Source organism: Lepus europaeus, chromosome 7, assembly GCF_033115175.1.
Source record: "Lepus europaeus isolate LE1 chromosome 7, mLepTim1.pri, whole genome shotgun sequence".
NCBI classification, from domain to species: domain Eukaryota; kingdom Metazoa; phylum Chordata; class Mammalia; order Lagomorpha; family Leporidae; genus Lepus; species Lepus europaeus.
Genome location: NC_084833.1, coordinates 8,190,385 through 8,218,226, shown reverse-complemented (window position 1 = coordinate 8,218,226; position 27,842 = coordinate 8,190,385). Strand labels below are relative to the sequence as shown.

At 39.1% G+C, this 27,842-nt stretch overlaps 1 protein-coding gene across 1 annotated transcript in view; it reads right to left on the bottom strand.

Moving 5' to 3' along the window:
* Window positions 1-1,454: 1,454 nt before the first annotated feature.
* The window catches only part of LOC133764140 (steroid transmembrane transporter SLC22A24), a 37,316-nt gene continuing 10,928 nt past the window's right edge, over window positions 1,455-27,842 (bottom strand). The window contains exons 5-10 of the mRNA XM_062197817.1: window positions 17,775-17,898; window positions 14,261-14,376; window positions 4,541-4,755; window positions 3,022-3,130; window positions 2,408-2,611; window positions 1,455-1,515 (exon numbers count right to left, since the gene is read on the bottom strand). Of these exons, the coding sequence (XP_062053801.1) occupies window positions 1,455-1,515; window positions 2,408-2,611; window positions 3,022-3,130; window positions 4,541-4,755; window positions 14,261-14,376; window positions 17,775-17,898 (829 nt within the window). The remainder of the gene's footprint in view (window positions 1,516-2,407; window positions 2,612-3,021; window positions 3,131-4,540; window positions 4,756-14,260; window positions 14,377-17,774; window positions 17,899-27,842) is intronic.

The window sequence follows — 27,842 nt, the reverse complement described above, 5'->3', positions numbered from 1 at the left end:
CACTGTACATCTCCTCCCTCTCTTATTCCCACTATTACATTTAACAAGGATCACTTTTCAGTTAAGTTTAATCACCTAAGAATAATTGTGTGTTTATTAAAGAGTTCAACTAGTAGTATGAAGTTGAACAAAAAAAAATACTAAAAGGGATAAAGTATTAAGTTGTTCCTTGACAGTCAGGACAAGGGCTGATCAGGTCATCATTTCTCATAGTGTCCATTTCACTTCAACAGGTTTCCTTTTTTGTGCTCAGTTAGTTGTCACCGATCAGGGAGAACATATGATATTTGTCCCTTTGGGACTGGCTTAATTCACTCAGCGTGATGTGTTCCAGATTCCTCCATTTTGTTGCAAATGACCGGATTTCATTTTTTTTTTTACTGCTGTATAGTATTCTATAGAGTACATATCCCATAATTTCTTTATCCAGTCCACTGTTGATGGGCAGCTTATATAGCCGAGGCAGCCAATCTGGTCAAGGGGCGGTTTATGCCCCAAGCAATCACAGCCTGTTGCCAGGCAGGCTCCATTGCCAGTGGCCATCTTGGCATGGCCTTCTCATTCCACCACAAACATGAACTTTTGAAGTATGTACATATTACAGATGGGTAAATCTAGCTACTTAACAAGTGCATTACATCATACAGTTATTTTTACAGTGAGACCATCATCCACTTTTTTAAAGCATTTTTTGGGGATGCAATATATTGTTATTAGCTGTTGTCACCAGGCTAGATAACAGATCTCTTGAACTTACTCTTTCTATAAACTGTAATTTTATATTCTTTGACCAGCATCTCCCCAAACACTCCCTACTATCCAACTGCCTGAGCCTCTGGTAATCAACATCTACTCTCTATCAGTAACTACTCTGTTTTTATGAGATCAACTTATTTTAGATTCTACATGTGGGTCTTGAAGAATCTTGCAATGATTGTCTTTCTGTGCTTGCCTTATTCTCCTAACATAATGTCCTCCAGGTCCATCCATGTTGTTGCAAATGATATTTTCTTCTTTTTATCAGATGAATAATCCATTGTGTATCTACACCATATTTCAATTACTCATTCATCTGTTGGTCATTTATGTTGATTCTGCATCTCAGCCATTATGAATAGTGCTGCAATAAACAGCCAGTGCAGACATCTCTTTGATATAGTGATTCCATTTCTTTGGAAATATACCCAGTGGTGGGACTGCTAGATCACATGAATAATGCTGCTTTTTCTAAATCCCTTTGGCTGTTGGTAATTTGTAGGTGAATTTAGAGATACTTTTGCAAACAATTGCATGATGTAATTACTTAAAGTCAAATTACTGTGAGAAAATGCATGATTGTAAAAGGCATCAAGTTGTACATTATAATTTTTTTAGCTAGTTTTATAGGTTTAGAGGAAAAATCTTGATATCCTCCCCCATTTTGCTCTGATTTGGATCCATTCTTGGAATACTCCTTAAAATTTTGTTACTTTTATGAAAGTATCTTCCTCCTTCACTTTTCTTGCTTCTTTTGTGCTGGGGAAAAATTCCAAACAAAAACAAAGTCAGGAAACAATCGAACAAGGTACAGAATAACTGTACACAGCCTTCATGCTTAAGGCCAAGGTGATCCTCTACCTACCAGCTCTTCACTCAGGATCCCTGACATTGACACATTTGTGTTGGGAAAGGTACTGATATCTGAACATACCTGAGAAGGTGGTGTTGAACAATGCTGTGGTCACCACTGTCTTTTTTTTTTTTTTTAAAACATTTGATGTTTTTGGAAAAATCAAAGGGACAACGGAAAAATTTAAGGGTATTTTCACATTTTTTTTCATTTCAAATTATTTTCTTTTTTTCTTAATTTCATTTCTGCAAAATTTCTGTTACTGGTAGTGAATCTGACAATCTTACAGACTCAGTTCCTTTAGATATACTGTCTTCTCTGCAAGGAAGCTTGTTCCATACCCCAGTCCTGTAATTCTTCCTAACTGAAGCAATAAACAGGTTTGTGTCCACAAGCCAAACTCACTTCTCTTCTCACATTATATCAAGCACTCATTGGGCTCATGGATGGTAAAACCAGTGTGATGGAAATGGAGCATTTGAATCTTAGTTGGTTTATGAGAAAATATCAGGCGTGTGCATTTCCCATAAGGATAAAAGAGTATGAGTCCTTCCCATTGGGAATATTTTGACCTTTTCTACACTAAATCTACTAGTGTGAGATGATATGTGTGACCTAGAGAGCCTCACAATGCGTTGACACCTCTGTGGGTAGGGGTAAGGCTGCCAGTGAACTAAAGGACATGGAGACAAATAGCCCGTGTGTGAGCCTTCACTGCCAATGGTCATTTCCCTCTTCACGACAGAGCTATTGACCCAGCTACTCCCCACTCTGGTGACAGCTACAGGATTTACTCACTCATTTTCCACATCCTGAATGGTGTTAGGAAGAGGCTGATTCCTGGTTTCCGGAAGGCCAAACACAATCAGGCCACAAAGGATGGGGAAGACTCCATACATGATCCAGGGCAGGTGGGGAGAATACACCACTAAGGTCATCAGGAGGGGGGCCAGTACTGACCCAATTCTTGAGAACACATTATTGATTCCTGCAGCTGTTGACCTTTGTGTGCAAATAACGATAAGGAGAAAATTTTGTACAGATTTGTACATGGTATTCTTATTTATCTTCATTATTAAGCAGATAAGCTTTGACTTTAATAGTGACATTTACTGTTTGATAGGATAAATTGGTAAGTGCTCAAAACTTCAATTTTATTGCTTTTAAAATAGGGATAAATGTAGCATCAATCCTGGAGAGTGGTTCTTAAGATAACGAGATGATACCTTATAGAACCTGGCACATTGACAGGTATAAAGTTAGCTTTAATATTGAATAATTGAAGTCTTAATTTATGCTAAAATTTATTCCTCTGCCATTTTAACAGTCTCAGGTTTATTCCCACATAAATGTCAATTATTTCAGAAACGTGCTGAATAGAAACCAGACACATGATCTTTTAGTTCTCGTACCTGAATGTGGTGGGGATGAGTTCCAAAGCATGGACAGAAAAAGTAGCATTGGCAGCAGAAATTGTACCAATTCCCAGAGTGGCTAAAACCACACGCAGGGTTTGCATTTCTGGAGAGAGGAAGACCAAGGAGAGTTAGGAAATCTTGGCTGAAGAAATCTGTCAACCTCCAAAAAATTGTGGGAAGATTCTCTTGGGGAATGTGTGGGGTTTCAGCTGTGGAATCTAAGGTATGAAACCACAACCTTCTAGAGGTTATGGAATGGTTGATACGTGGATGGACGTGGGCTGCAGAATGTCATGGTTTAAACAGTGAATGAAAAAATCTCGATCTGTTGCTTCAACTCTTCTGGCACATTTGAGTAATTTTGTTTATTGCGTGTTACCTTTCCTGTGCCCTTCCTGCAATGTATAGATATATATATACAGGTAATAACGGAGAGTTTATGATCCACATCTTGTACAGTTTGGAACCAACAGTGTGGGGAACAATGTTTGATGGGGGACAGGTATGCCATCCCATAGTAAGAAATAGATTGCATTCATTTGGGAGTAGACAGTGTGATGACCCTCATACACTGGAATAATCACTCAGGAGAGAATTAGGACTCCTAGTTGGAAATAATCGATGTTATCCTGAGAAACACTAACACTGAAAATTCAAAAAGCACTTATGAAATTCATGAAAAAAACTACCTACAGAGATATTTAAACAATGGAGAGGGCTCTTGAGTGGAGCCCACCAGTCTGGGATACTGAAAAAATGTTACTGCTCTGGGAACATGGCTGAAGTTCCCATATTTATCACATAAGGTCATTCAATTATTTTAGTAAAATAGATTCTAAGAGAGTCTGAGTTAGTTTATTAACTTGTTCCTTGTTTAGACACAGATTAGGAAACAGATTAAAAGATGGAACAAGATTAGACTCTCCCTTTGTTCCTACCATACACTTCTCTTAGTAAAGACGGGATTTTTGTTTCGTTGTAGTCAAGGAGCTTCTCCTAAAACCTGTTGCATTTATGATAACTCAAATGCCATCTGCGAAAAATGAATATGAAAATGTGTGAGAGAGGACAAAGAGGAAAGGCCTTGAAACTCGAGAAGAGTCCAAGACAGAGGAAGTGAGAGTACTATGTGCCCATCTGGGGCTACAGTTGCAAGGGCTACCTCTCCAAGAGTATTTAAACTCTCCAAGAGTATTTAAAGGCATGTGGTGTAACTGCTAAAGAACCTGTTCTGTGTAGTTGGAACTGGTGTCCAGGTTCATTCTGTATGTGATGGAGACACCTTCATAGGAGAATCACCCCTTGCTGACACTGGTTCAGCTGGAGCCCAAGTCCAGGTTTTGGACAACTTGTTATCAGCGTCAGTTTCAAGCCCTCATATTAGCTTCCGCCCACCCTTCAGGTTTCAATGTCAATGAATTTTTTTTTTTTTTTGGCATTAGGAATATAAGACCCATGTAATTCCTGAGGATTGGGGAAACAACTTGCTCCCTCCAAATTCTTGCTTTCTCACCTTGGGACAAAAAGGTGTTGACCAGAATGCAAAGTCCTACCAGGAAGAAAAACAATGACTGATTTATTCGCCGGTCCATATGTTTCATTATCAAATGGGCAGAACATCTGGATATGAATGTGATGGCTCCGAAGAGCACCTGGAACAGGAAGATACTGCTCCCCAAGTCCTGCAGGTTGAGTATCAGGCCCATGAAAGGTACAGCGGCTCCCAGTCTGAAGTGAATAAAGGAGTAAAGACATATTTAATAAGGCTTAGAGCCGAAGAAGTGTTGCTGGCTGGCGCTGCAGCTCACTTGGCTAATCCTCTGCCTGTGGTACCGACACCCCGGGTTCTAGTCCCGGTTGGGGCGCCGGTTCTGTCCCGGTTGCTCCTCTTCCAGTCCAGCTCTCTGCTGTGGCCCAGGAGTGCAGTGGAGGATGGCCCAGGTCCTTGGGCCCTGCACCAGCATGGGAGACCAGGAGGAGGCACCTGGCTCCTGGCTTTGGATCAGCGCAGTGCGCCGTCCGTTAGCAGCCACTTGTGGGTTGAACCAATGGAAAAGGAAGATCTTTTTCTCTGTCTCTCTCTCTCACTAAGTCTTCCTGTCAAAAAAAAAAAAAAAAAAAGAAGTGTTGCTTACAATTTTGAAGACAAGTCCTGCAATTGAAGATAGCATTATCCCAGGTGGGTGAGGTCAGTGCAAAAGAAAACACTTCATTTTATTTCATAATGTATTTTTTTTCTTGAAGGAAGATCTGAATATAAAATCATGGTAAAGCATGATGTCCAAATGGGCTCTAGGTTGCAGTTTTTTACTGAGGCCCCCAGGAAACGAGTATCAGATATACACAGATTCAAGTAAAAGTTACATAAACACACAGAAAAGGTAGTATGAAATCAGTTCATCACTCAACTGCAGATTATAAAGAATTGAGCACAGATAGGCTCAGGTATTGAAAATTAAGGAAATAGTGGTTTTTACTTTTATTTTTTGTCACAATTCAGCGTCCTGTGAGGCTCTTCTCTGCCCTCCAGAATAGACACCTTCTTCACTTTAATCCTAGTGGGTGAGGCTGCGAAAACACCGAGAGGGAACAGTTTTCCATGGGTTTCCTGCAGTGAAGGGTGGAGTGACCAGAGTTCTCAGCAATCTAAGAACTAGAAGCAGTGAAGTATTAGCTACAAATGTCAGAATTGAAGTCAAGAGCGTGGCAGCTAAGTATACTTTCAGTAACGTATGGCAAGGACGTGTGGGTCTGTTCATAGAGAAGTAAAGGCTGTGGAGTCATTTTAGTTCCTTTGTGGGAAGAAGGATGGAGACAAAAGGCATGGGGTGAGTCCAGTGATTTATAAGAGGGTAATACCCAGCCAGATTCGCAGGGCCTAGAGAGAAATGTGTTTGCAGGAGCCAGAGGAAAACAAATTTGTTATATCACAAGAAATGGAATGAAAGGCTAAATGGCATCTGGAGGCCTCCACGGAATCTGTACAGAAGTGTCCGGGGCAGGAATCTGCTTTGACCATCGACTGTGCTCAGGACTGTATGTTTAACAGTGCTCAGTTCTTTCTTTCCCATTAGCTCTTCCCCTTTTTCCTGCATAAATCAGGACTTGGCCCACAGGTTAGAGGCTTGGAGAGACATCACAGCATGGCAAAATAGAGAAGCGGTCAACAATGTCTGCTTCCCGTCACCTTATTGTCTTCCAAGGCAGCCTGGATCAGAGAAACAGAGCCACTGTAACTCTGGGTGAAGATCTGAGCTTTTACGTGCTTGGCTGAAATAAATCCATTGGTAAGACGAGATCATTCTTGGGAATGAACAAACTGGACTCTTTATTCCTGGCAAGGAGAGTAGACGTTAGGCTGATTGTTAGAGGTTTCATTCAGAGAGGGGGAAGCGATCATAGGATGGGGTTGAATGGATGAAGATTATGCTTTTTTTTTTGACAGGCAGAGTTAGACAGTGAGAGACAGAGAGACAGATAGAAAGGTCTTCCTTTTCCGTTGATTCACCCCCTAAATGGCCGCTACAGCCGGCGCTCTGTGCTGATCCAAAGCCAGGAGCCAGGTGCTTCCTCCTGGTCTCCCATGGGGTGCAGGGCCCAAGCATTTGGGCCATCCTCCACTGCACTCCCGGGCCACAGCAGAGAGCTGAACTGGAAAAGGAGCAACCAGGATAGAATCCGGCACACCAACCGGGACTAGAACCCAGGGTGCAAGTGCCGTAGGCAGAGGATTAGCCTAGTAGCCAGGGCACCTGCCAACAGTCTTATTTTGATCACAGAAATTCAACCTGTAATAGACTATTTTTCCATGGAAAATATTAAGGCCAATATGGATTCATTCTTTATTATTATATACATTTGAGGAAGGAATAATAACAGCTGAATTGAGAGTCCATATGTTACATGTATAGCCTTCTGACTTACAACAAAAATGCTTAGGAAATTAACTAGAGAAAGATTATCTTTTCACCTAATGGTGAGTCAATTATCAATCCATGTGGAAAATCTTGATCTTAATTTTTTAAATTATTATTATTTTTGACAGGCAGAGTTAGTGAGAGAGAGAGAAACAGAGAGAAAGGTCTTCCTTTCGTTGGTTCACCCCCAAAATGGCCTCTACGGCCAGTGCACTGTGCCGATCCGAAGCCAGGAGCCAGTGCTTTCTCCTGGTCTCCCATGCGGGTGCAGGGCCCAAGCACTTGGGCCATCCTCCACTGCACTCCCAGGCCATAGCAGAGAGCTGGCCTGGAAGAGGAGCAACCGGGACAGAATCCGGGGTACTGGCGCTGCTGGCAGAGGATTAGCCAAGTGAGCTGCAGAACCGGCCTTGATCTTAATTTTAAATCCTTCACAAAACTTAATTCGAAATGCATCAAGGCATAAACGGGAAAGGTGAAATAAGTTTTGAGAAGAGAATATCTGTATAAACTTGGAGTAGCAAAGATTTCTTAAACGGGATATCAAAAACTCTAGCCATAAAAGAAAAGCATAATAAATAAAACTTTATGAACATTAAGAAATTTAGTTGGGGGCTGGTGCTGTGGTGTAGTGGGTCAAGCCGCCGTCTGCGGTGCCGGCATCCCATATGGGTACCACTTTGAGTCCCAGCTGCTCCACTTCCAATCCAGCTCTCTGCTATGGCCTGGGAAAGCAGCAGAAGATGGCCCAATTCCTTGGGCCCCTGCATCCACGTGGGGAGACCCTGAGGAAGCTCCTGGCTTCGGATTGGCCCAGCTCCAGCTGTTGCGGCCAACTTGGGAGTGAATCAGTGGATGGAAGACCTCTCTCTGACTCTCTCTCTCTCTCTTTCACTGCCTCTCCTTCTCTCTTGGTGTAACTTTGACTTTCAAATGAATAAAATAAATCTTTTAAAAAAGAAATTTAGTTCATCAAAACACATCCTTTAGGGGAGGGGAAAGGTAATTCAGACTGAGGAAAAAATAGTAGTAATATACATTTAGGAGACATAAATAAGAAAAAAAAAAGGACAACCTAATAAAAATAGACAGAGGCCAGGCAAGTTAAGGAGTACTTCATCACAAGTTACCAGGAAAATTAAAATTGAAATCACAGTTTGATACAATATGCACCCACATAGATAAGTACATTAAAACAATTCAGAAACTTAGTATCAGTAAGGACATGGAACAACCGAAAACATTGTACTTGCTGGTTTGCCTGTACATTTGTAAATTCAATTTGGAATACTGTTTGGCAGCTTACTGTAGCCATATATATACACAACTCAAACTCAGGAATTCATAATGACCCCCAAATGGGAAAAATTAAAAATCTATAAACAATAGGATAATTATGATATATTAATATAAAAGAAAATGACCAGTAATAAAAATAAACTCAATTACTTCTTTTTAAAAAAAGATTTATTTATTTATTTATTTGAAAGTCAGAGTTACACAGAGAGAGAAGGAGAGGCAGAGAGAGAGAGAGGTCTTTCATCTGCTGGTTCACTCCCTAGTTGGCTGCAATGGCCAGAGCTGCACCGATATGAAGCCAGGAGCCAGGAACTTCTTCCAGATCTCCCACATGGGTACAGGGGCCCATGGACTTGGGCCATCTTCCACTGATTTCCCAGGCCACAACAGAGAGCTGGATTGGAAGTGGAGTAGCCGGGATTTGAACTGGTGCCCGTATGGTATGCTCGCACTGCAGATGGCAGCTTTACCTGCTACACCACAGAGCCAGCCCCCTGAATTACTTCTATGTAAAATAAAATGCGTGAATTTCACATATATAAAAGTTGCACAAGGAGGACTGGCCTTGTGGGATAGCAGTTTAAGCTGCTGCCTGCAATGCTGGCATCCCATCTTGGAGTGCTGGTTCAAGTTCTGTCTGCTCTGCTTTTGATCCGGCTCCAGACTAATGCACCTGGGCAGGCCACTGGAAGTAGTCCAGGTAGTTTTGGATCCCTGTTACACATGTGACATGTGGGAGACTCGAATGGAGTTCCTGATCCTGGTTTGGACCAAGCCCATCCTTAACCTAGCCGCCATCTGGGGAATGAACCAATGGTTGGGGAATCTCTTTCTCTCTGTCTCCTCTCTCTCTCTCTCTCTCTCTCTCTCTCTCTCTCTCTCTCTCCCAGAATTTGGCTTTGAAGTAAATAAATAAATGCATCTTTTAAAAAAATATACATGTATGATTCCATTTATATGAAATTCAAGAACAGACAAAAGTAATCTGGGAGAGGAAAGAACTTAGGGACAAGTATTAACTGAAATGAAAGGGGGTCATGAGAGATGATTCAAGGTTTTGAAAATGCGGTCATCTGCATGGTCCTCCATGGATTTATAGGTGGTTTAAAATTGATATAAGGAGGGAAGTTGGCTAAACATTGAAAATCCACATGGAGCTCAGCAACAGAAGACACCAGAAAAATAAAGGAGGAACCACATTCCTAGTGGACTGATAGAGAAATGTTCAGTGGACAACTCATAGTCCAGAACAGAGACTCCATGGGGCAGCGAGGAGAGAGATACCATAAGCCATGCTGCATCTATATGACTAGATCCTGACTGGGAAATGCCATCTTGCCAGGACAAAGTAGGAAGAAGGTGCCATGGCTTCCACCCCTGGCAGCTTTAACTGAGTGAGAATTCCACAGTCCCCACTGACTTCAGGTCTGGAGCCCGGAGTTGACAGGGGTCTAAGTGACTACTTTGCTCTGAAAAAGAAAACCTCATTGCCTCACTCTCCTCCCCAACTTCCTCAAAGCACCAGGCTGTCTGCTATGGTAGAGTCTCTGCTGAACTTTGTTCTCACTCAGAGGACAGGAAGCAGTCTTGCTACTTCCAGAAGCTACCGGCACTACTGACAGGTAAGTTATAGGTCAGAGAGCAGACCCCTCTGTGTTCTGTGGCTGTGGGAGTTCCAGACATAAGCCTGAGAACTAAGGAAATCACAGGTTGCAGCTGGGTTCCTGTGCACCTGGCCAGTCTGACTTGAAGAGGCAGAAGAAAGAATATTGGATCAAGAAGGTAGGACTTTAAAACCATCTTAGGCAGATCAAAAGAGAGACAAGAAAACCAGAATGAAAACAGTGTTTGGAGTCTATGCAATATCATCAAAGAATCAAATATATGAGTCTTACGAGATCCTGAAGGAATACAAATAAAAGAATGGCTTAGAAAACTTATACAATAAAACAATGTCAAAAATTTCTCCAGTTTGGAGAAAGATATTGACATCCATATACAGAAAGTTCATAAAACTTCAAATAAGCACGAGTAGAAAACAGTCTCACCATGACACATTATAACCAAACTTTCAAAAGCAAAATATAAAATGTGTGAGAGAGAAATGCCAGATCACCTTTAAGGTAACTCTCATCAGATTGACAGATTCTCAACAACAACCCTACAGGTCAGGAGAAACTTTGGAGATATAGACCAAATCCTAAAAGGAAAAACTGCCAACCCAGAATACTTTACTCAGTGAAGTTCTCTTTCATAAATGAAGGTGAAATAAAGACCCTATAAGTCATGCAAAAATTGAAATAATTTTTCACCACCCAGCCAGAATAACAAATGATACTTAAGGATGTACTTCACACAGATCAGCAGTATGAAAGACTGTGAAGGCAGAAAACCTCCTAGTCAAAGAACAAAGTGGTTAAAAAGTAGGGATATTTATGGAAAACATCAAGACTTATCAATAATAACCTTGTATGTAAATGGGCTAAATTCTCCAATTAAAAGACACTGACTGGCTGAATGGATTAAAAAATAAGACCCATCTATATGCTACCTACAAGAAACAACTTCACCAATCAAGATACACACAGACTGAAAGTGGAAGCATGGAAAAAGATATTTGATGCAAATGAAAATAAAAAACAAAAGCAGCAGGAGTAGCTATACTCATCAGACAGATTAGACTTTAAAACAACAACTCTTAAAAGACACAAAGAAGGTCATTATGTAATGATTAAGTGGTCAATTCAACAAAACATGTGCCTATCATAAATTTATATGCACTCAATGTCAGGGCACCCAGTTTCATAACACAAATGTTAATGGATCTAAAGGGAGACATAAGCTCTAATACAAACATAATAGAGGACTTCAACACCTCACATTCATCAATGTACAGATCAACCAGACCAAAAACAAACAAACAAAAAACCAGAGCTATTCTACACTATAGACCAAATGGACCTAATAGGTATCTACAGAACATTTTGCCTGACCACTGCAGAGACAACATTCTCTTCATCAGTGCATTGAACATTCTCCAGGATAGAACAAGTGTCAGCAAGTTGAACAAAATTGAAATCATATCATGCATATTTTTTGACCATAGTGAAATGAAGCTGGAAATTAACAATGAATAAAAAAAATTTCTTGAAACAAATTGAATTGAAAGCACAACATATCAAAACATTGGAGATACAGGAAAGCAGTGTTAACAGGAATTTCTAGTAATTAGTGCTACATTAAGAAACTGGAATGGCTTCAAATAAATGATCTAACAACACATCTCAAAGACATAGGAAAATAAGAACAAGCTAAACCCAAAATTAGTAGAAGGAAAGAAAGAATAGAAATTAGAGAATAAAGAAATAAAATAGAAATAAAAACCTACAAAAGATCAGTTAAATGAAGAGTTGTTTTCTGAAAAAATAAGCAAAAATAATAAACTGTTGGGCCAACTAACCAGAAAAAGGGAGACAACTCAATAACATCAGAGATGAAAAAGGACATGTTATAAATGATACCACAGAAATACCAAAAAACCATTAGTAATTATTACAAACCACTATATGTCAACAAATTGGAAAATTTAGAAAATTGGATAGATTTATGGGCACATAATTTACTTCAAATGAGGCACGAAGATAGAAAATCCGAATAGACCAATAATAAAACTCAGATTGAATGCATAATGAAGAGCCTCCCAACTAAGAAAAGCCCAGAACTTGATGATTTCACTGCTGAATTTGACTAATAAGAAAGAACTAACACCAATTCTTATTAAACTATTCAAAACAATCGAAAGGGAGGGAACAGTTCCAAACTCATTCTGTGAGGACAGCATTATGTTAATTCCAAAGCTAGAGACAGATAAAGCAATAAGGAGAACTACAGACCAATATCCCTGATAAACATAGATGCAAGAATCCTCAACAGAATACTGGAAAATTGAATCCAATAACAACAAAAAAGACATCCACAATGACCAAATGGGATTAATCTTATGCATGCAGGGATGGTTCAACATACAGAAATCAATAAACATGACGCATCACATCAATAAAATGAAGGATAAAAATCATATGATTCTTTCAATAGATGTAGACAAAGCATTTAATAAAATATAACATCCTTTCTTTGTAAAAACATTAAAAAACTCGATATAGAAGGAACATATCCCAGCAAAATCAAGGCAGTACATGACAGACCCACAGTCAGCATTATATTGACCTGAGGAAAGTTGAAAGCTTGTCTGAAACCAGACAAGGATACCCACCCTCACTATGATTATTATAATTATGGAAGTTTTAACCAGAGCCATTAGGCAAGAAAAAGAAATCAAAGGGATAGTTATTGAAGAGGAAGAAGTAAGATTATTACTGTTTGCAGATGATATGATCCTTCATAGAGGGGGACCAAAGACTGCACTTAAGAGACTGTTGCGGGGGGCAGCACTGTGGCATAGCAGGTAAAGCTGCTGCCTATAGCTCTGGCATCCCATATGGGTGTCAATTTGAGTCCAGGATATCCCACTTCCAATCCAGCTCACTGCTGTGGCCTGGGAAAGCAGTGCAACTAATCTTTGATAAGTGGTCTAAAATTGATCCCTGGAGAAATGACAGTCTCTTCAATAAATGTGATATGAAAATTGGATTCCCACACACAGAAGTTTGAAACAAGACCCTTACCTTATGGAGTAACCAAAAATAAACTCACAGTGGATCAAAAATCTAAATTAAAGATATGAAATCATTAATATACTAGAGGAAAACATAAGGAAAGTGCTACAATATATTTGTCTAGGCAAAGATTTCTTGTATAATACCTCAGTAGCACAGAGAATGAAAGGAAAAATAGGCTCATGGGATTACATCAAGCTAAGAAGCTTCTGCACAGGAAGAGAAACAGCAAAGTGAAGAGGCAACTGACAAAATGAGAGAAAATATTTGCAAACTATACATTCAATAAAGGATTAATATCCAGAATGTATAAAGATCTCAACAGACTCAAAACCAAAAAAACAAATAAACCAATTAAGAAATGAGCAAAGGATATAAACAAGAAATTTTCAAAGAGTGAATTACAAATGACCAACAGATACATGAACAAATGCCCAAGATCACTAGCCATCAGGGAAATGCAAATACAAACCACAATGAGGTATTACCTCACTCTAGTTAGAATGGCTATCATCTGAAAATTAACAAATAACAGATTCTGCTAAGATTTTAGAGAAAAAGGTATCCTGATACACTGTTCATGGGAATATCATTTAGTACAAATATTACAGAAAGCAGAGTGGGATTCCACAGAAAACTAAAAATGAATTTTCAATATGACCCAACTATTCCTCTCCTGAGAATATCACATGCTTTCTCCTATTTGTGGATGGTAATATCTATCTATCTATCTATCTATCTATCTGATATGTATCTAGTATAAAAATTGTGTTGATGCCATATCATTTGGTATTTAGTTATAAATACTGGGTCACTAAATCATACCATGTAAATGACAATATACTCTTCTTTTGCTATGTTATGATCATTGTAATGAATCTCTCACTTTGATATTAATGTCTCTTTTCAAGATAAAATAGTATACATGTGGATGTATATAATGTCTACATTTTAAGTGAATGTGGCAGTGTTAAACAAGTAAAATACTAAAGACATTAAAATATGATATAGATGAATACTTAAGATTTGTGTTTTTCACTTCTTTAAGTTTTCTGTCTGTAAAACATTTCAAAAGGTGAAAGTATATTTTATGCTAAAGCCTCTCTTCATGCTACTCTCCAGTGATACACACTGTGCTGGAATATGCAGCACAGTTAGGTTAGGTGAATCTTACACTGTTAGGCTATCCTAAATTGTGGCACTTTAAAACAAATCCTTTATATCACTTTCTTTTCTCTTACGTATTCACTTATCACCAAAAATTCTGCTAATATTTTTGAAAGAATAAAGTCATCTGCATCTCCAATATTTGAAATTTAATCATCAACCAATGGAACTCACCTTACAAAGCCCAAGAAGCAGATTCTCATGCGCAGTTTGGGTGCACGGAGCAACTGAATAACTGAAGTTTTGGTCTGGGCTTTGTTCAGCTCCTCCTGCATGGCGGATCTCACGAACTTCAACAATAAAAGCAACAACAAGCATTTATGAGATGTCAGTAAGGCATAATGGTGAGTCTCAGAGAATGAGATAGAAATGATGTTTACTATGTTCATGGACACTTCTGATTAGTGAGGTGTGTGGACTATAAGTAATCTATCTCTTGTGTGGAATGTTACAAAATGTATCATGAGAGATAGGACCTCAGAGGAATTGTATAAGAAAAAAGCCTGTCTAAATATTGAACTCATAAGGGGCAAAAGGCATTGATTAAAAGATATATATTATAGGCTGGCGTCATGGCTCACTAGGCTAATCCTCCACCTGTGGTGCTGGCACCCTGGGTTCTAGTCCCGGTTGGGGCACTGGTTCTGTCCCAGTTGCCCCTCTTCCAGGCCAGCTCTCTGCTGTGGCCCAGGAAGGCAGTGGAGGATGGCCCAGGTCCTTGGGCCTTGCACCCGCAAGGGAGACCAGGAGGAAGCACCTGGCTCCTGGCTTCAGGTTGGTGCAGCGTGCCATAGCAGCCACTTGGGGGGTGAACCAATGGAAAAAAGGAAGACCTCTCTCTCTCTCTCTCTCTCTCTCTCTCTCTCTCTCTCTCTCACTGTCTAATTCTGCCTGTCAAAATTAAAAAAAAGAAAAAAAATATATATTATAAAGGGAAAAGCCAAAGGGAACTTGCTCCAGGTTTCAAGATTTCTGTCCTATCCACTGAGCAAGAGAGACTTGTCCTTCCCTTATTAGAATAAGACTGTTTTGGCCATAGCAATTAGCAAAAATAAAGAAATAAAAAGCTATAAATTAGAAAGGAGATAGTTAATTTCCTGTTCACAGATATAAAATCAACATGTAAAAATCAAAGCAATTTTATACAGCAAAAAATCTTACTGAAAAACAAGTGATAAAAGTAGTCCCATGGGCAGTAGCTAGGAAAAGTATACAGAAATAAATTTAACTTTCTATTTGAAATATTTTTACAGTGAAAATAATGAAACATTGATGAAAGAAAGAAACTGAAGGCACAAATATGTGGAAAGACATCCCATATCCATTTATTGGAAGAATGCTCCTCTTCCATTCTAGCTCTCTGCTGTGGCCTGGGAAAGCAGTGGAAGATGGTCCAAGTCCTTGGATCACTGCACTCACATGGGAGACCCTGAGGAAGCTCCTGGATTCTTGCTTCAGATGGGCACAGCTCTGGCCTTTGTAGCCATCTAGGGAGTGAACCAGTGGATGGAAGACCTCTTTCTCTCTCTCTACCTCTCTCTGAAACTCTGTCTTTCAAATAAATAAAAATAAATCTTTAAAAAATACGGCAAAAATTTAACAAGATCATTAACTCTAGTTAGGTGGAAAACATGACATGGACTTCATGAACTTGGCTTTCAGCTAAGAAAATTTCCAATCCAAGTATTGATGTCTCTTGATTTCTTCATATTGCTAATAATAAAAGCAAGGGATAAAGAGAAACTGAGGAAAAAATTGAGAGTAAAGAGAAATAATAAGAGCTTCTTCAGGAAACTTAAGTTTCTACTTCAAACTCTCATGAAAAAATGAGATTAAAAGATAAGTTTACTTTGGAGCAAACATTTTTTGAAATTCAGGCATAATTTCTTTTTCATAATATGTACTTTCCATTAATGTTTTGAATTGTCCTTCTATTTCTCAGACTTTCCAAATGGCAAATGAAGCTAACATTTAGAATTGGCTTTGAAGTGCTGTCAAGAAAACATGGTGTGGAGATAAACCCTAGCAATTGATAAAGTCCAGCATGTGAATGTATGGTGTTTCTCTTTAAAAAAAGTTTCACTTAATTTTTAATGGACCCACAGTGACAGGACTTACTGATAGAATACCATGTGAAATGTGGTTAATTTCAAGGCAATTAACATATCCATCACCTCATACATGGTTTTTATCAAGCTCTCATAGAAAACATCAAAGGGTCAGTGTATAATTCAGAAATAAAGGGCCCTTTAAAGAAATTAAGAATGTGCCTCTCAATCAAGCAGGTACTTAGATGCAATGCCTCTCAGTCATCTCAGCAGGAAACCAAGGTAGATACAAACTTATCTCAAAGGTATTTGTTAGGGTGAACTTTGCTTAATAAAATAAACAACAATGAGAATCATAGGAGATCCACACAGGTTCTGAGAAATACTTATCAAAAGAAATACTGCCAAGTTGACTGAAAATAAGAATGCAAAATGAAAGGGTCATGTGTTCCCCAAATGCTGCTGGTGGGAAACTCCCTGCGAACACCATGCAGCTGCAAACTTTTTGTCTCTAATGAAATAGGAACCACATTCCAGAGATTGTATCTAGGAGTCAGGGGGATATAGCTTAGTCACATTTCTCTCATTTTCCATGCCTTGAGACCTACTCAAGGAATAGTTAACATTTGCCCAACAGGATTTTATAACTAGTCTGGGCTCCTTTGTGTCTCACAGTCTCACATCTCTCCCCTATTTGGACTACAGATGTCTACAGTGGCTATTCCATGCTTGTATTTTCATTGCTTGTTAGATTGTTAGATGTCTTGAGGACAGGTGGTTTGTCTTTTCAGTTCTAAAGATCTACAAACACAAATATGTTATAGTTAGAGAACTACATGTGTCTCATCCACATGTGAACCTCATTTTAATGTTAAGATTGTAGACTTTTTTTTTTTTGACAGGCAGAGTGGATATATAGAGAGAAACAGAGAGAAAGGTCTTCCTTTTTGCCGTTGGTTCACCCTCCAATGGCCGCTGCGGCCGGCGCATCTCGCTGATCCGAAGCCAGGAGCCAGGTGCTTCTCCTGGTCTCCCATGCGAGTGCAGGGCCCAAGGACTTGGGCCATCCTCCACTGCACTCCCGGGCCATAGCAGAGAGCTGGCCTGGAAGAGGAACAACCGGGATAGAATCCGGTGCCCCGACCGGGACTAGAACCTGGAGTGCCGGCACCGCAAGGTGGAGGATTAGCCTGTTAAGCCACGGTGCCGGCCAGATTGTAGACTTTTAACGTGAGTTATAACGAAATAAGGTTTTCTGGGGACATTTGGCATGTTGCAATTCATTTATCATGTCAGAGTATTGAAATCATTTGGAGCCTGAGGATATAATCTTTGTTTTTTTTCCCTTATGCACATTTTATTCTACAAGGTATTTACTTTCAGAGTTGATATGAGGATATCTATTTGTTGTGCCTCTACCAATAAGTTTGCTGTCAGAAATGCTTTTCCTTTTCCTTTTTATCAACTAATTCCTAATCCTCCTTTGCACATGATGAATCCACAGGGAATCAGAACAGAGTTGTAACACCTCACTCACAGAATTCTAATTCTGGGCTTGCAGTGTTTCCAGGAACCCAGACTAGGGTGATTGTGAGTTCATGGCATTTTATCCCAGTAACCAACTCCCCTTTCCAGATCACCTCAATGGTCAGGATCTCTCCAGCATTCTTTTTTCCATTGATGCGTGCAGCCCTTCTAAGTGCCTTTGTGCCTTCATCTAGCTGATTGGTGGTAATCAGCCACCGAGCAGACTCTACCAGCCTTCTGATGAAAGAACACAACAAAGGACCAATTAACACTCAATTGTTTAATTGTCACTTAGCTTTAAGTTGAAGTTCCTTTCCTCTTCCATTTAATACAAGCATTACAAATTCTAGTAAGGTAACTTCTAATCAAACCTGCCTCCTCCATTGGACTGACTTCCTAAGGGGAGGGATATATCTGATCATCACCATGTGTTTAAGTAAGCTTAGAAAACAGTGAGGAATGAGCAATGATATAAGTCACTGGTCTGAGTTAACATGTTTGTTATTAAGATATTACTTATATATCACAAAATTAATAATTTCAAAGGACACAGGTCAGTGGTTTAAACAATAATCACAAAGTTTTGCAAAATCACCACTCCATGATTCCAGAAAATTCTCATCATCCTCTAAAAATGATCCTATACATGTTAACAATCTCTCCATAGTCCTTCCTTCTTTACTTCTAGGGGTCATCTATCTGCTTTCTGTCTTTATGACTTTCCTATTCTGATGCAACTGGACAGCATCATACATAGTGAAATAAGCCAGTTGTAAAAAAATACCATATGGTCTCTCTGACACCACAAAAAAGAACACTATAGACCAGTATTCCTGATGAATGATGCATCAATCATAAACAAAAGACTAGAGAACTGAAATAGACAGCAAATTAAAAGTGCTATGCTCCAAAACTAAGTGGGATTTATTCTGGAGTGCAAGGATGGTTCAATACACAAACAATAAAAATATACACACATTGATCAATGTAATATAACACAGTAACCGAATGAAAGGCAGAAAAGGCAGAAAAGTGATAAAATCAACATCCTTTCATGACAAAAAATACTTAAAAAACTTGAACTTTTAGGACTAGAAGACAATTTCCTCAAAATAATAAATTACCTATACATATTAAAGTTCTGTTCCATTTGATCTATAAGTCTGTTTTATGTCAGTAACATGAGACTTCGGTTACAATAGAGCCATAGTATGTTTTGAAATCCTGTATTGTGATGTATCCAGTTGTGTTCTTAATATTCACTATTTATTGGCCGTTCAGGGTTTTTGTATTTTATATTAATTTTATTATTGTTTTTCTAATTTTGTGATGAGTGTTATTAGTAGTTCGATGGTGATTGCATTGAATCTGTGAATAACTTAGAATAATATGGACACTTAGATAATGCAAATTCTTCAAATCCATCAACATGGGAGGTCTTACCATTTCTTGATGTCTTCTTAAATTTCTTTCCTTAGTGTTTTCTAATTTTCTTACACATATGATCAACTCTATACTAAGTAAAGAGTTTAACAAAATAATATGGGAAAAACTGCTCCTTAACAGTAGAGACAAGGGCTGCTCAAAGTCATTGCATCTCAAATATCAATTTCACTTCTATAGATTACCTTTTAGGTGCTCTATTATCACAGATCAAAGAGAACATATGGTATTGTCTTTTGGGACTGGCTTATTTCACTAAGTATGAAGTTTTCCAATTTCATCCATTTTGTTGCCAATGACAGGCTTTCATGTTCTTTTTTTTTTTTTACAACTGTGTAGTATTTCATGGTGTATATACCCCATAATTTCTTTTTTTTCTTTTTTTAAACTTTTATTTATAAATATAAATTTTCAAAGTACAACTTTTGGATTATAGTGTATTTTTCCCCCCATAACCTCCCTCCCACCCACAACCATCCCATCTCCTGCTCCCTCTCCCATTTCATTCACATCAAGATTCATTTTCAATTCTCTTTATATACAGAAGATCAATTTATTATATACTAAGTAAAGATTTCAACAGTTTGCACCCACATAGATACACAAGTATAAAGTACTGTTTGAGTACTAGTTATACCATTAATTCACATAATACAACACATTAAGGCAGAGATCCTACATGGGTCTCTGAGAAAGCACAGTGATTCCTGCTGTTGATTTAACAATTGACACTCTTTATTTATGACATCAGGAATCACCTGAGGCTCTTGTCATGAGCTGCCAAGGCTACAGAAGCCTCTTGAGTTCGCCAACTCCGATCTTATTTAGACAAGGTCATAGTCAAAGTGGAAGTTCTCTCCTCCCTTCAGAGAAAGGTACCTCCTTCTTTGATGGCCCATTCTTTCCGCTGGGATCTCATTCACATAGATCTTTCATTCAGGTCATTTTTTTGCCAGAGTGTTTTGGCTTTCCATGCCTGAAATATTCTCATGGGCTTTTAAGTCAGCTAGGAATACCTTAAGGGCTGATTCTGAGGCCAGAGTTCTGTTTAGAACACCTGCCATTCTATGAGTCTGCTGTGTATCCCGCTTCCCATGTTGGATCGTTCTCTCCTTTTTAATTCTATCTGTTGGTATCAGCAGACACTAGTCTTGTTTATGTGATCCCTTTGACTTTTAATCCTATCATTATGATCAATTGTGAACTGAAACTGATCACTTTGACTAGTGAGGTGGCATTGGTACATGCCCCCTTGATGGGGTTGAATTGCAATTCTCTGGCACATTTCTAACTCTACCCTTAGGGGTAAGTCTGATTGAGCATGTGCTGCACTGTACATCTCCTCCCTCTCTTATTCCTACTCTTACATTTAACAGGGATCACTTTTCAGCTAATTTTAAAGCCCTAAGAATAATTGTGTGTTAATTGAAGAGTTAAACTAATGGTATATTTTTTTTGACAGGCAGAGTGGATAGTGAGAGAGAGAGACAGAGAGAAAGGTCTTCCTTTTTGCCGTTGGTTCACCCTCCAATGGCCGCCGCTGCGGCTGGCGCATCATGCTGATCTGAAGCCAGGAGCCAGGTGCTTCTCCTGGTCTCCCATGCCGGTGCAGGGCCCAAGCACTTGGGCCATCCTCCACTGCTTTCCCGGGCCATAGTAGAGAGCTGGCCTGGAAGAGGGGCAACCGGGATAGAATCTGGCGCCCCAACTGGGACTAGAACCCGGTGTGTCGGTGCCGCAAGGTGGAGGATTAGCCTGTTAAGCCACGGCGCCGGCCAAAACCAGTGTTATTAAGTAAAACAAAAAGATACTAAAGGAATAAAATATTAAGTTGTTCCTTGAGAGTCAGGACAGGGCTAATCAAGACAGTGTCCTTGCTCCAAAAATTGGTTTTAGATCCTTGATAGAATATAAGTTGGCTGTAGATGTTTGGATTGATTTCTGGTGTTTCTATTCTGTTCCATTGGTCTATCCATCTGCTTCTGTACCAGTACCATGCTGTGTTGATTACAACTGCCCTGTAGTATGTCCTGAAATCTGGTGTTGTGGTGCCTCTGGATTTGTTTTGTTGTACAATATTGCTTTAGCTATTTGAGGTCTCCAGTGCCTCAGTATGAATTTCAGCATAATTTTTTCCAGATCTGAGAAGAATGTCTTGGTAGTTTGATTGGTATTGCATTGACTCTATAAATTGCTTTTGGGAAAACGGACATTATGATGATATTGATTCAACCAATCCATGAGCATGGAAGATTTTTTCCATTTTTGGGTATCCTCTTCTATTTCTTTCTTTAAGATTTTTTAATTCTCATCTTAGAGATTTTTGTCAACCTTGGTTAAGTTTATCCGAGGTATTTGATTATTTTTGTGGCTATTGTGAATGGAATTGATCTTACAAGTTCTTTCTCAGCCATGGCATTGCCGTGTATACAAAGGCTGTTGATTTTTTGCATTGATTTTATATCCTGCTACTTTGCCAAACTCTTCGATGAGTTCCAATAGTCTCTTAATAGAGTTCTTTGGATCCTCTACATAAAGAATCATATCATCTGCAAAGAGGGATAGTTTGACTTCTTCCTTCAAATTTGTATCCCTTTCACTTCTTTTTCTTGCCTAATGGCTAATGCTAAAACTTCCAGAACTATATTGAATAGCAGTGGTGAGAGTGGGCATCCCTGTCTGGTAACAGATCTCAGTGGAAATGCTTCCAACTTTTCCCCATTCAACAGGATGCTGGCTGTCGGTTATTCATAAATTGCTTTGATTGTATTGAGGAATGTTCCTTGCATACCTAGTTTGCTTAGAGTTTTCATCATGAAAGAGTGTTGTATTTTATCGAATGCTTTCTCTGCATCTATTGAGAGAATCATATGGTTTTTCTTCTGCAGTCTGTTAATGTGGTGTATCACGTTGATTGATTTGCAAACATTGAACCATCCCTGCATACCAGGGATCAATCTCACTTGGTCTGTGTGGATGATCTTTCTGATGTGTTGTTGCATTCTTATGGCCAGAATTTTATTGAGTATTTTTGCATCTATGTGCATCAGGGATATTGGTCTGTAATTCTCTTTCAATGCTGCATCTTTTTCTGACTTAGGAATTAAGGTGATGGTGGCTTCATAGAAAGAATTTGGGAGGATTCCCTCTTTTTCGATTGTTCTGCATAGTTTGAGAAGAATTAGAATTAGTTGTTCTTTAAATGTCTGGTAGAATTCAGCAGTGAATCCATCTGGTCCTGGGCTTTTCTTTGTTTGGGGCCTTTATTACTGATTGAATTTCTGTCTTGGTTATGGGTCTGTTTAGGTTTTCTATTTCTTCCTCGTTCAAAATAGGTAAGTTGTTTGTGTCCAGGAATCTGTCCATTTCTGATACATTTCCCTGTTTGCTGGCATAAAAACTCTTTGTAGTAATTTCTGATGACTCTTTATTTCTGTGGTGTCTGTTGTTACATTCCCTTTTTCATCATAGATTTTATTGATTTGGGTCTTTTCTTTGTTAGTCATTTGACCCAATGGTGTGTAATTTTGTTTATCTTTTCGAAAAAACCAGGTCTTTGTTTTGCAGTTCTTTTTAAATTTTTTGGATTCAGTTCTGTTGATTTCTTCTCTAATTTTAATTATTTCTTTTCTCCTACTAGTTTTGGGTCTGGTTTGCTGCAGTTTTTCTAGACCCTTGAGGTGAATTGATAGCTCATTTATTTGGTGCCTTTCCAATATTTTGATGTAGGACCCAATTGGTATAAACTTTCTTCTTAACAATGCCTTTACTGTATCCCATACAGCAGAATCTGGTGCCCCGACTGGGACTAGAACCCGGGGTGCCAGCACCACAGGCGAAGGATTAGTCTATTGAGTCGCGGTGCTGGCCCATAATATTTTTGAAACCCATATCTTGCATTTATTCTATCTCATCATCTTCATAATCTTATATTGGAGTGTCATGTTCATTTGGGAGTGTCATGTTGTCTTCCTTATACTTGTTTCCTTGGTTTTTGCTTGGTTTGTTTGGCTTTGTGAGATATTCTTTGGTTTCTTCTTCCTTTGTTTTTTCTCACTGTGGTGGCTTTTTCGTTATAGTATGACTCTAGATTAAGTGGACTGTTTGCTTTTGGTGAATCTCTAGAGGTTTGTGGTGGGTATGGCTCTGTTGAGTTCTCAGCAGGTGTGGCTTTTTCAGTTCTTCAGGGTTAAGGGTGTGCCAAAGGTGACACACCCAGGTTTGGCATGGTAAACCTTCTCTCTCTCTCTCTGTCTCTCTTTCTCTCTCTCTTATAATTCAGAAGGGAATATACCCACTCAGCTGAGCTCTTCTCCTTGATGGCAATCAGTGCCTGAGTGCTAGCCCCAGTGGGTATAGTATTTGTCTGCCCTGTCCCAAGGACCACACAAAGGATCTGTGCAGTCCTCAGTGTAAGCTCAGATTCCCCTGCAATGTCTCTTACCAGGTAGCCAGGGCTACCGAGTTTGTGATGTCTCCCACCGAGACTACTCATCTCTCAGCCACACTGTTAGTTCTCCCACACAACCTATGTTTTTTTTTTTTTTTTTTTTTTTTTTTTTTTTTTTTTTTACAGTCCCGGTTCATAAGCTCCACACATTCACTAGTCTTGGTCTCCTGTTATTTCTCTCCACCAGAGTCAGGTTTTCTTCTTGGCTGAGGGAGGGCACAGCCCTGAGCTGGTGCACCTGTTATGTATGACCAAAATGGCACCTGCTCTATTGTCTGTTTGCCTTTGTAAGGTGAGTGGACAGAGAGAATCGTGCCTGTACTGGTCACTTTTATTTTTTTTCTCTCCTCTAGTTAGGCTTGTGTACTTTCTCCCATGGGGTTTCAAGCATCGTTTCCTCTATGCTCTTCCTGCTGCTTTTCTGCCAGTTTCTCAGGCTACTGTGGTTTTGCTTCACCTCCCTTTCCAGTGCTGGTGCATAGACTCGGCAGGTGAGATCCCAAGCCGTGGGTGCCCGCGCCCTCCACATATGTCCACCATGTCCCACCAATTCTGGAAGAGTTTCCTCTGCCGTTTTTCCCCAACTCTTCCCTGGGTCTATAGTATCTTGACTTTTATTAAACTATCTTTTGCTGGACTATCAGTGAGCTCCCTCCCTATTCCACCATCTTGGAGCCCTCTCTCTCTCTCTTTTTTTGACAGGCAGAGTGGATAGTGAGAGAGAGAGAGAGAGACAGAGAGAAAGGTCTTCCTTTTGCCATTGGTTCACCCTCCAATGGCCGCTGCGGCTGGTGCATCATGCTGATCCGAAGCCAGGAGCCAGGTTCTTTTCCTGGTCTCCCATGCGGGTGCAGGGCCCAAGCACTTGGGCCATCCTCCACTGCCTTCCTGGGCCATTGCAGAGAGCTGGCCTGGAAGAGGGGCAACTGGGATAGAATCCAGCACCCCAACTGGGACTAGAACCCGGTGTGCCAGCACCGCAAGGTGGAGGATAAGCCTGTTAAGCTACAGCACCAGCCTCTCTCTCTCTTTTTAAAGTTTTATATTATTTATTTGAAAGAGTTACGGAGAGAGGTAGAGACACAGAGAGGTCTTCCATCTGCTGGTTCACTCCCCAGATATCTACAATGGCCAGAGCTGTGTTGATCTGAAGCCAGGAGCCAGGAGCTTCTTGTGGGTCTCCCACATGGGTGCAGGGACTCAAGGACTTGGGCCATCTTCTACTGCTTTCCCAGCCATAGCAGAGAGCTGGATCAGAAGAGGAGCGGCCAAGTCTAGAATTGGCGCCCATATGGGATGCTGGGGCTTCAGGCCGGGGCATTAACCTGTTGTGCCAAAGTTCTGGTCCCACCCTATAATTTCTTTATCCATTCTTGATGGACATTTGGGTTGGTTTCATATTTTACCTATTGTGACTTGAGCTGCAATAAACACAGGGAACAGATATCTCTTTCATATGCTAATTTCATTTTCCTTGGGTAAATTCCAAGAATTGGGATGACTGTGTCGTATGACAGGTCTATATTCAGATTTTTGAGGTATATCCATAATGTCTTCCACATTGGCTGTACCTTTTTCCCCACTTCCACACCAGCATTTGTTGTTTGTTTATTTCTGCATGAAAGCCATTCTAACTGAGGTGAGGGGAAACCTCATTATGGTTTTGATATGCACTTCTCTGATGGATAGTGATCCTAATTATTTTTTATGTGTCTGATGGCCATTTGGATTTCCTCTTTAGAAAAATATCTATTTAAGTCCTTTGCCCATTTCTTTACTGAATCATTATTTTTTGTTGTTGTTGAGTTTCTTGATCTCTTTATTAGTTGCATAGTTTGCAAATAATTTCTCCCATTCTGTCAGTTGCCTCTTAACTTTGCTAAATGTTTCTTTTGCAGTATTGAAGCTTATCAATTTGATGTAATCCTATACGTCAATTTTGGCTTTAATTGCCTGTGCCTTGGGTCTTTTCCAAAAACTCCAGCTACACAGTGAAAATCTGGTTGCAAGAATGCCTTTTCTCTTCCAAAACAATCTAGTACAGAGTGGTTCAGAAAAAAAAGTATTGATCACATAACTTAAGTAACTGTTGGTTCACATAACTTAAGTAAATCTTTGATAGATAATGTGCTTTAAATGTGGAAAAAGGACATTTTAAAAAGCTGTTAATGAACATTTGTGCCTGGTTGCTGGTCAAGAAATGTTGTGCTTATCTTTGTTAGTTATTTGAAATCATAAAGGTATAATTATGACCTAAGAGCAAGTAATTCAGATGAAGCTACAGTACTCATTGTGTTCCATGCATTATGTACAATGAATTAGCTTTAATTGTTTTCTGTGACAAGAAAATTATTTAAAATGATAATAATGCTTATCTAATAGCCAAGCTTCTTAAGTCATCTAGATATAATTGCTAAGTATAATTTGGGTAAATGTAAATGAGATAAATGTTTCTAAATATAAACTTAAGTACTCTTAGTGTCTTAAATTCTACAAAAATACTATCTGAGTTTGTTAACAAATAGGGTTTCATAAATTTTCCATATATGAAAAGTAATTTAAGGCTGCTTGGAAATAACTAAGATTGGGGCTAGTACTGTGGAATAGTAGGTTAAGCCTCCACCTGGCTCTGGCATTCCATAGGGGTACTAGTCTGTGTCCTGGCTGTTCCTCTTCCAATTCAGTTTCCTGCTTATGGCCTGGGAAAGCAGTGGAAGATGGCCCAAGTGCTTGGGCCCCTGCACTCACATGGCAGACCTGTAGGTAGCTCCTGGCTTCTGGCTTTGGATTGGCCAAGCTCCAGCTGTTGAAGACATTTGGGGAGTGAACCAGTGGATGGAAGACCTCTCTCTTTTTCTCTCCCTCTCTTTGTAAATCTACCTCTTAAACAAATAAATACATAAATCTTAAGAAATAGAAAATAGCTAAGGTTGGAATTTTGCAAGTTCTTTCATTAGAACGGTTTGTCTTGAGATTTTTAAAGGATTATTTCAAAATGTAAGTCATGTAAAGTAGATATGGGAGGAAGAAATAAGGAAGTTGCATGCATGAAAATGTACTTTTGATTTGGAATATTAAGAAGGAAAGAAATTTTGAATAAAGAAAGAGCATTGCTTGTGCGAATTTTTGTCCTAAAGTAGAATGACTATATTTCTCTAGACTAAAAGGGAAAATTTAGGGCAAAAACTAAAAGTTTAAGTAAGTTGCAGAAGGTATGCACATGTTACAGAAAGATTGGAGGGCATAATCTCTAAGAGAAATTTGTGTGTGATAAAATTAACATTCATTTAAAAAATATTGTTTACAGGGTTTTCTAAAGATTGAACATTTATATCACAGATATACTAACATAAAATTGGATTCTGATCTATTAGAGCAATGAAGTTTTAAAAATCTATGTATACCTATATGCTGGTAAACACCTGGAAATATATTGATGTTTAATTTTGAATTTTTAAAAAATGGCAAACTTCCTTTTAATGGTTGATGTTTAATTGGTGGTTTTCTGTCAATTTTATAGTCCGTTCCTGTAAGCTCTTTTTATTCTTCCTGGTTCTGACTCTGTTAAAGTGTTCTAAGTTATGGGGTGATTTCATTTAGCAATTTTTCTATTGAAGGTTTTTATTTCCCTCTTAGATGACTGACAAAGGAAACACTGGTTTGTATTTAAGGTAACCTCTTGTATTCTCTACTGTCTATTAAGTTCTGATTGTATGCAAAGAATTGAGTCTTCAGAGAGTTATTTCTGGATATGTACTTATTTTGAATTATTTGAATGATCATTATGGCTAAATATGGTCTATCAGTGGTTGAATCATCCTGACTAAATGGATGAGCATTATTTCATAATAATAAAGGATCTTATTTTGAGCAGATATGTTAAGCCCTCTTGGCATCTTTGACAGGTTTTCAGAGAATCAAAGTCCTAAATTCCTTGGACTTTGAGATTTCCAGTTGGGTCCCTGGTAATGTCAAAGAATGCATCTTTCATCCTGTAGAGGTAATAGCTAATTAGACTATTTAGAATGTTTGGAAAGTACTGTCAAGATGTGAAATGACAACAAAGATAGGTTATTGATGTAAATGTCCTAGAAATTACATGAAAGGCCAACAGACACATGAGAAAATACTTAGGATCACTAACCATCAGAGAAATGCCAATCAAAACCATAATGAGGTTTTTACCTCACCCCCATTAGAATAGCTTTCATACAGAAATCAAGAAACAACAAATGTTGGCCGGGGTATGGGGAAAAAGGCACTCTCATTTACTGTGGTTGAAAATGTA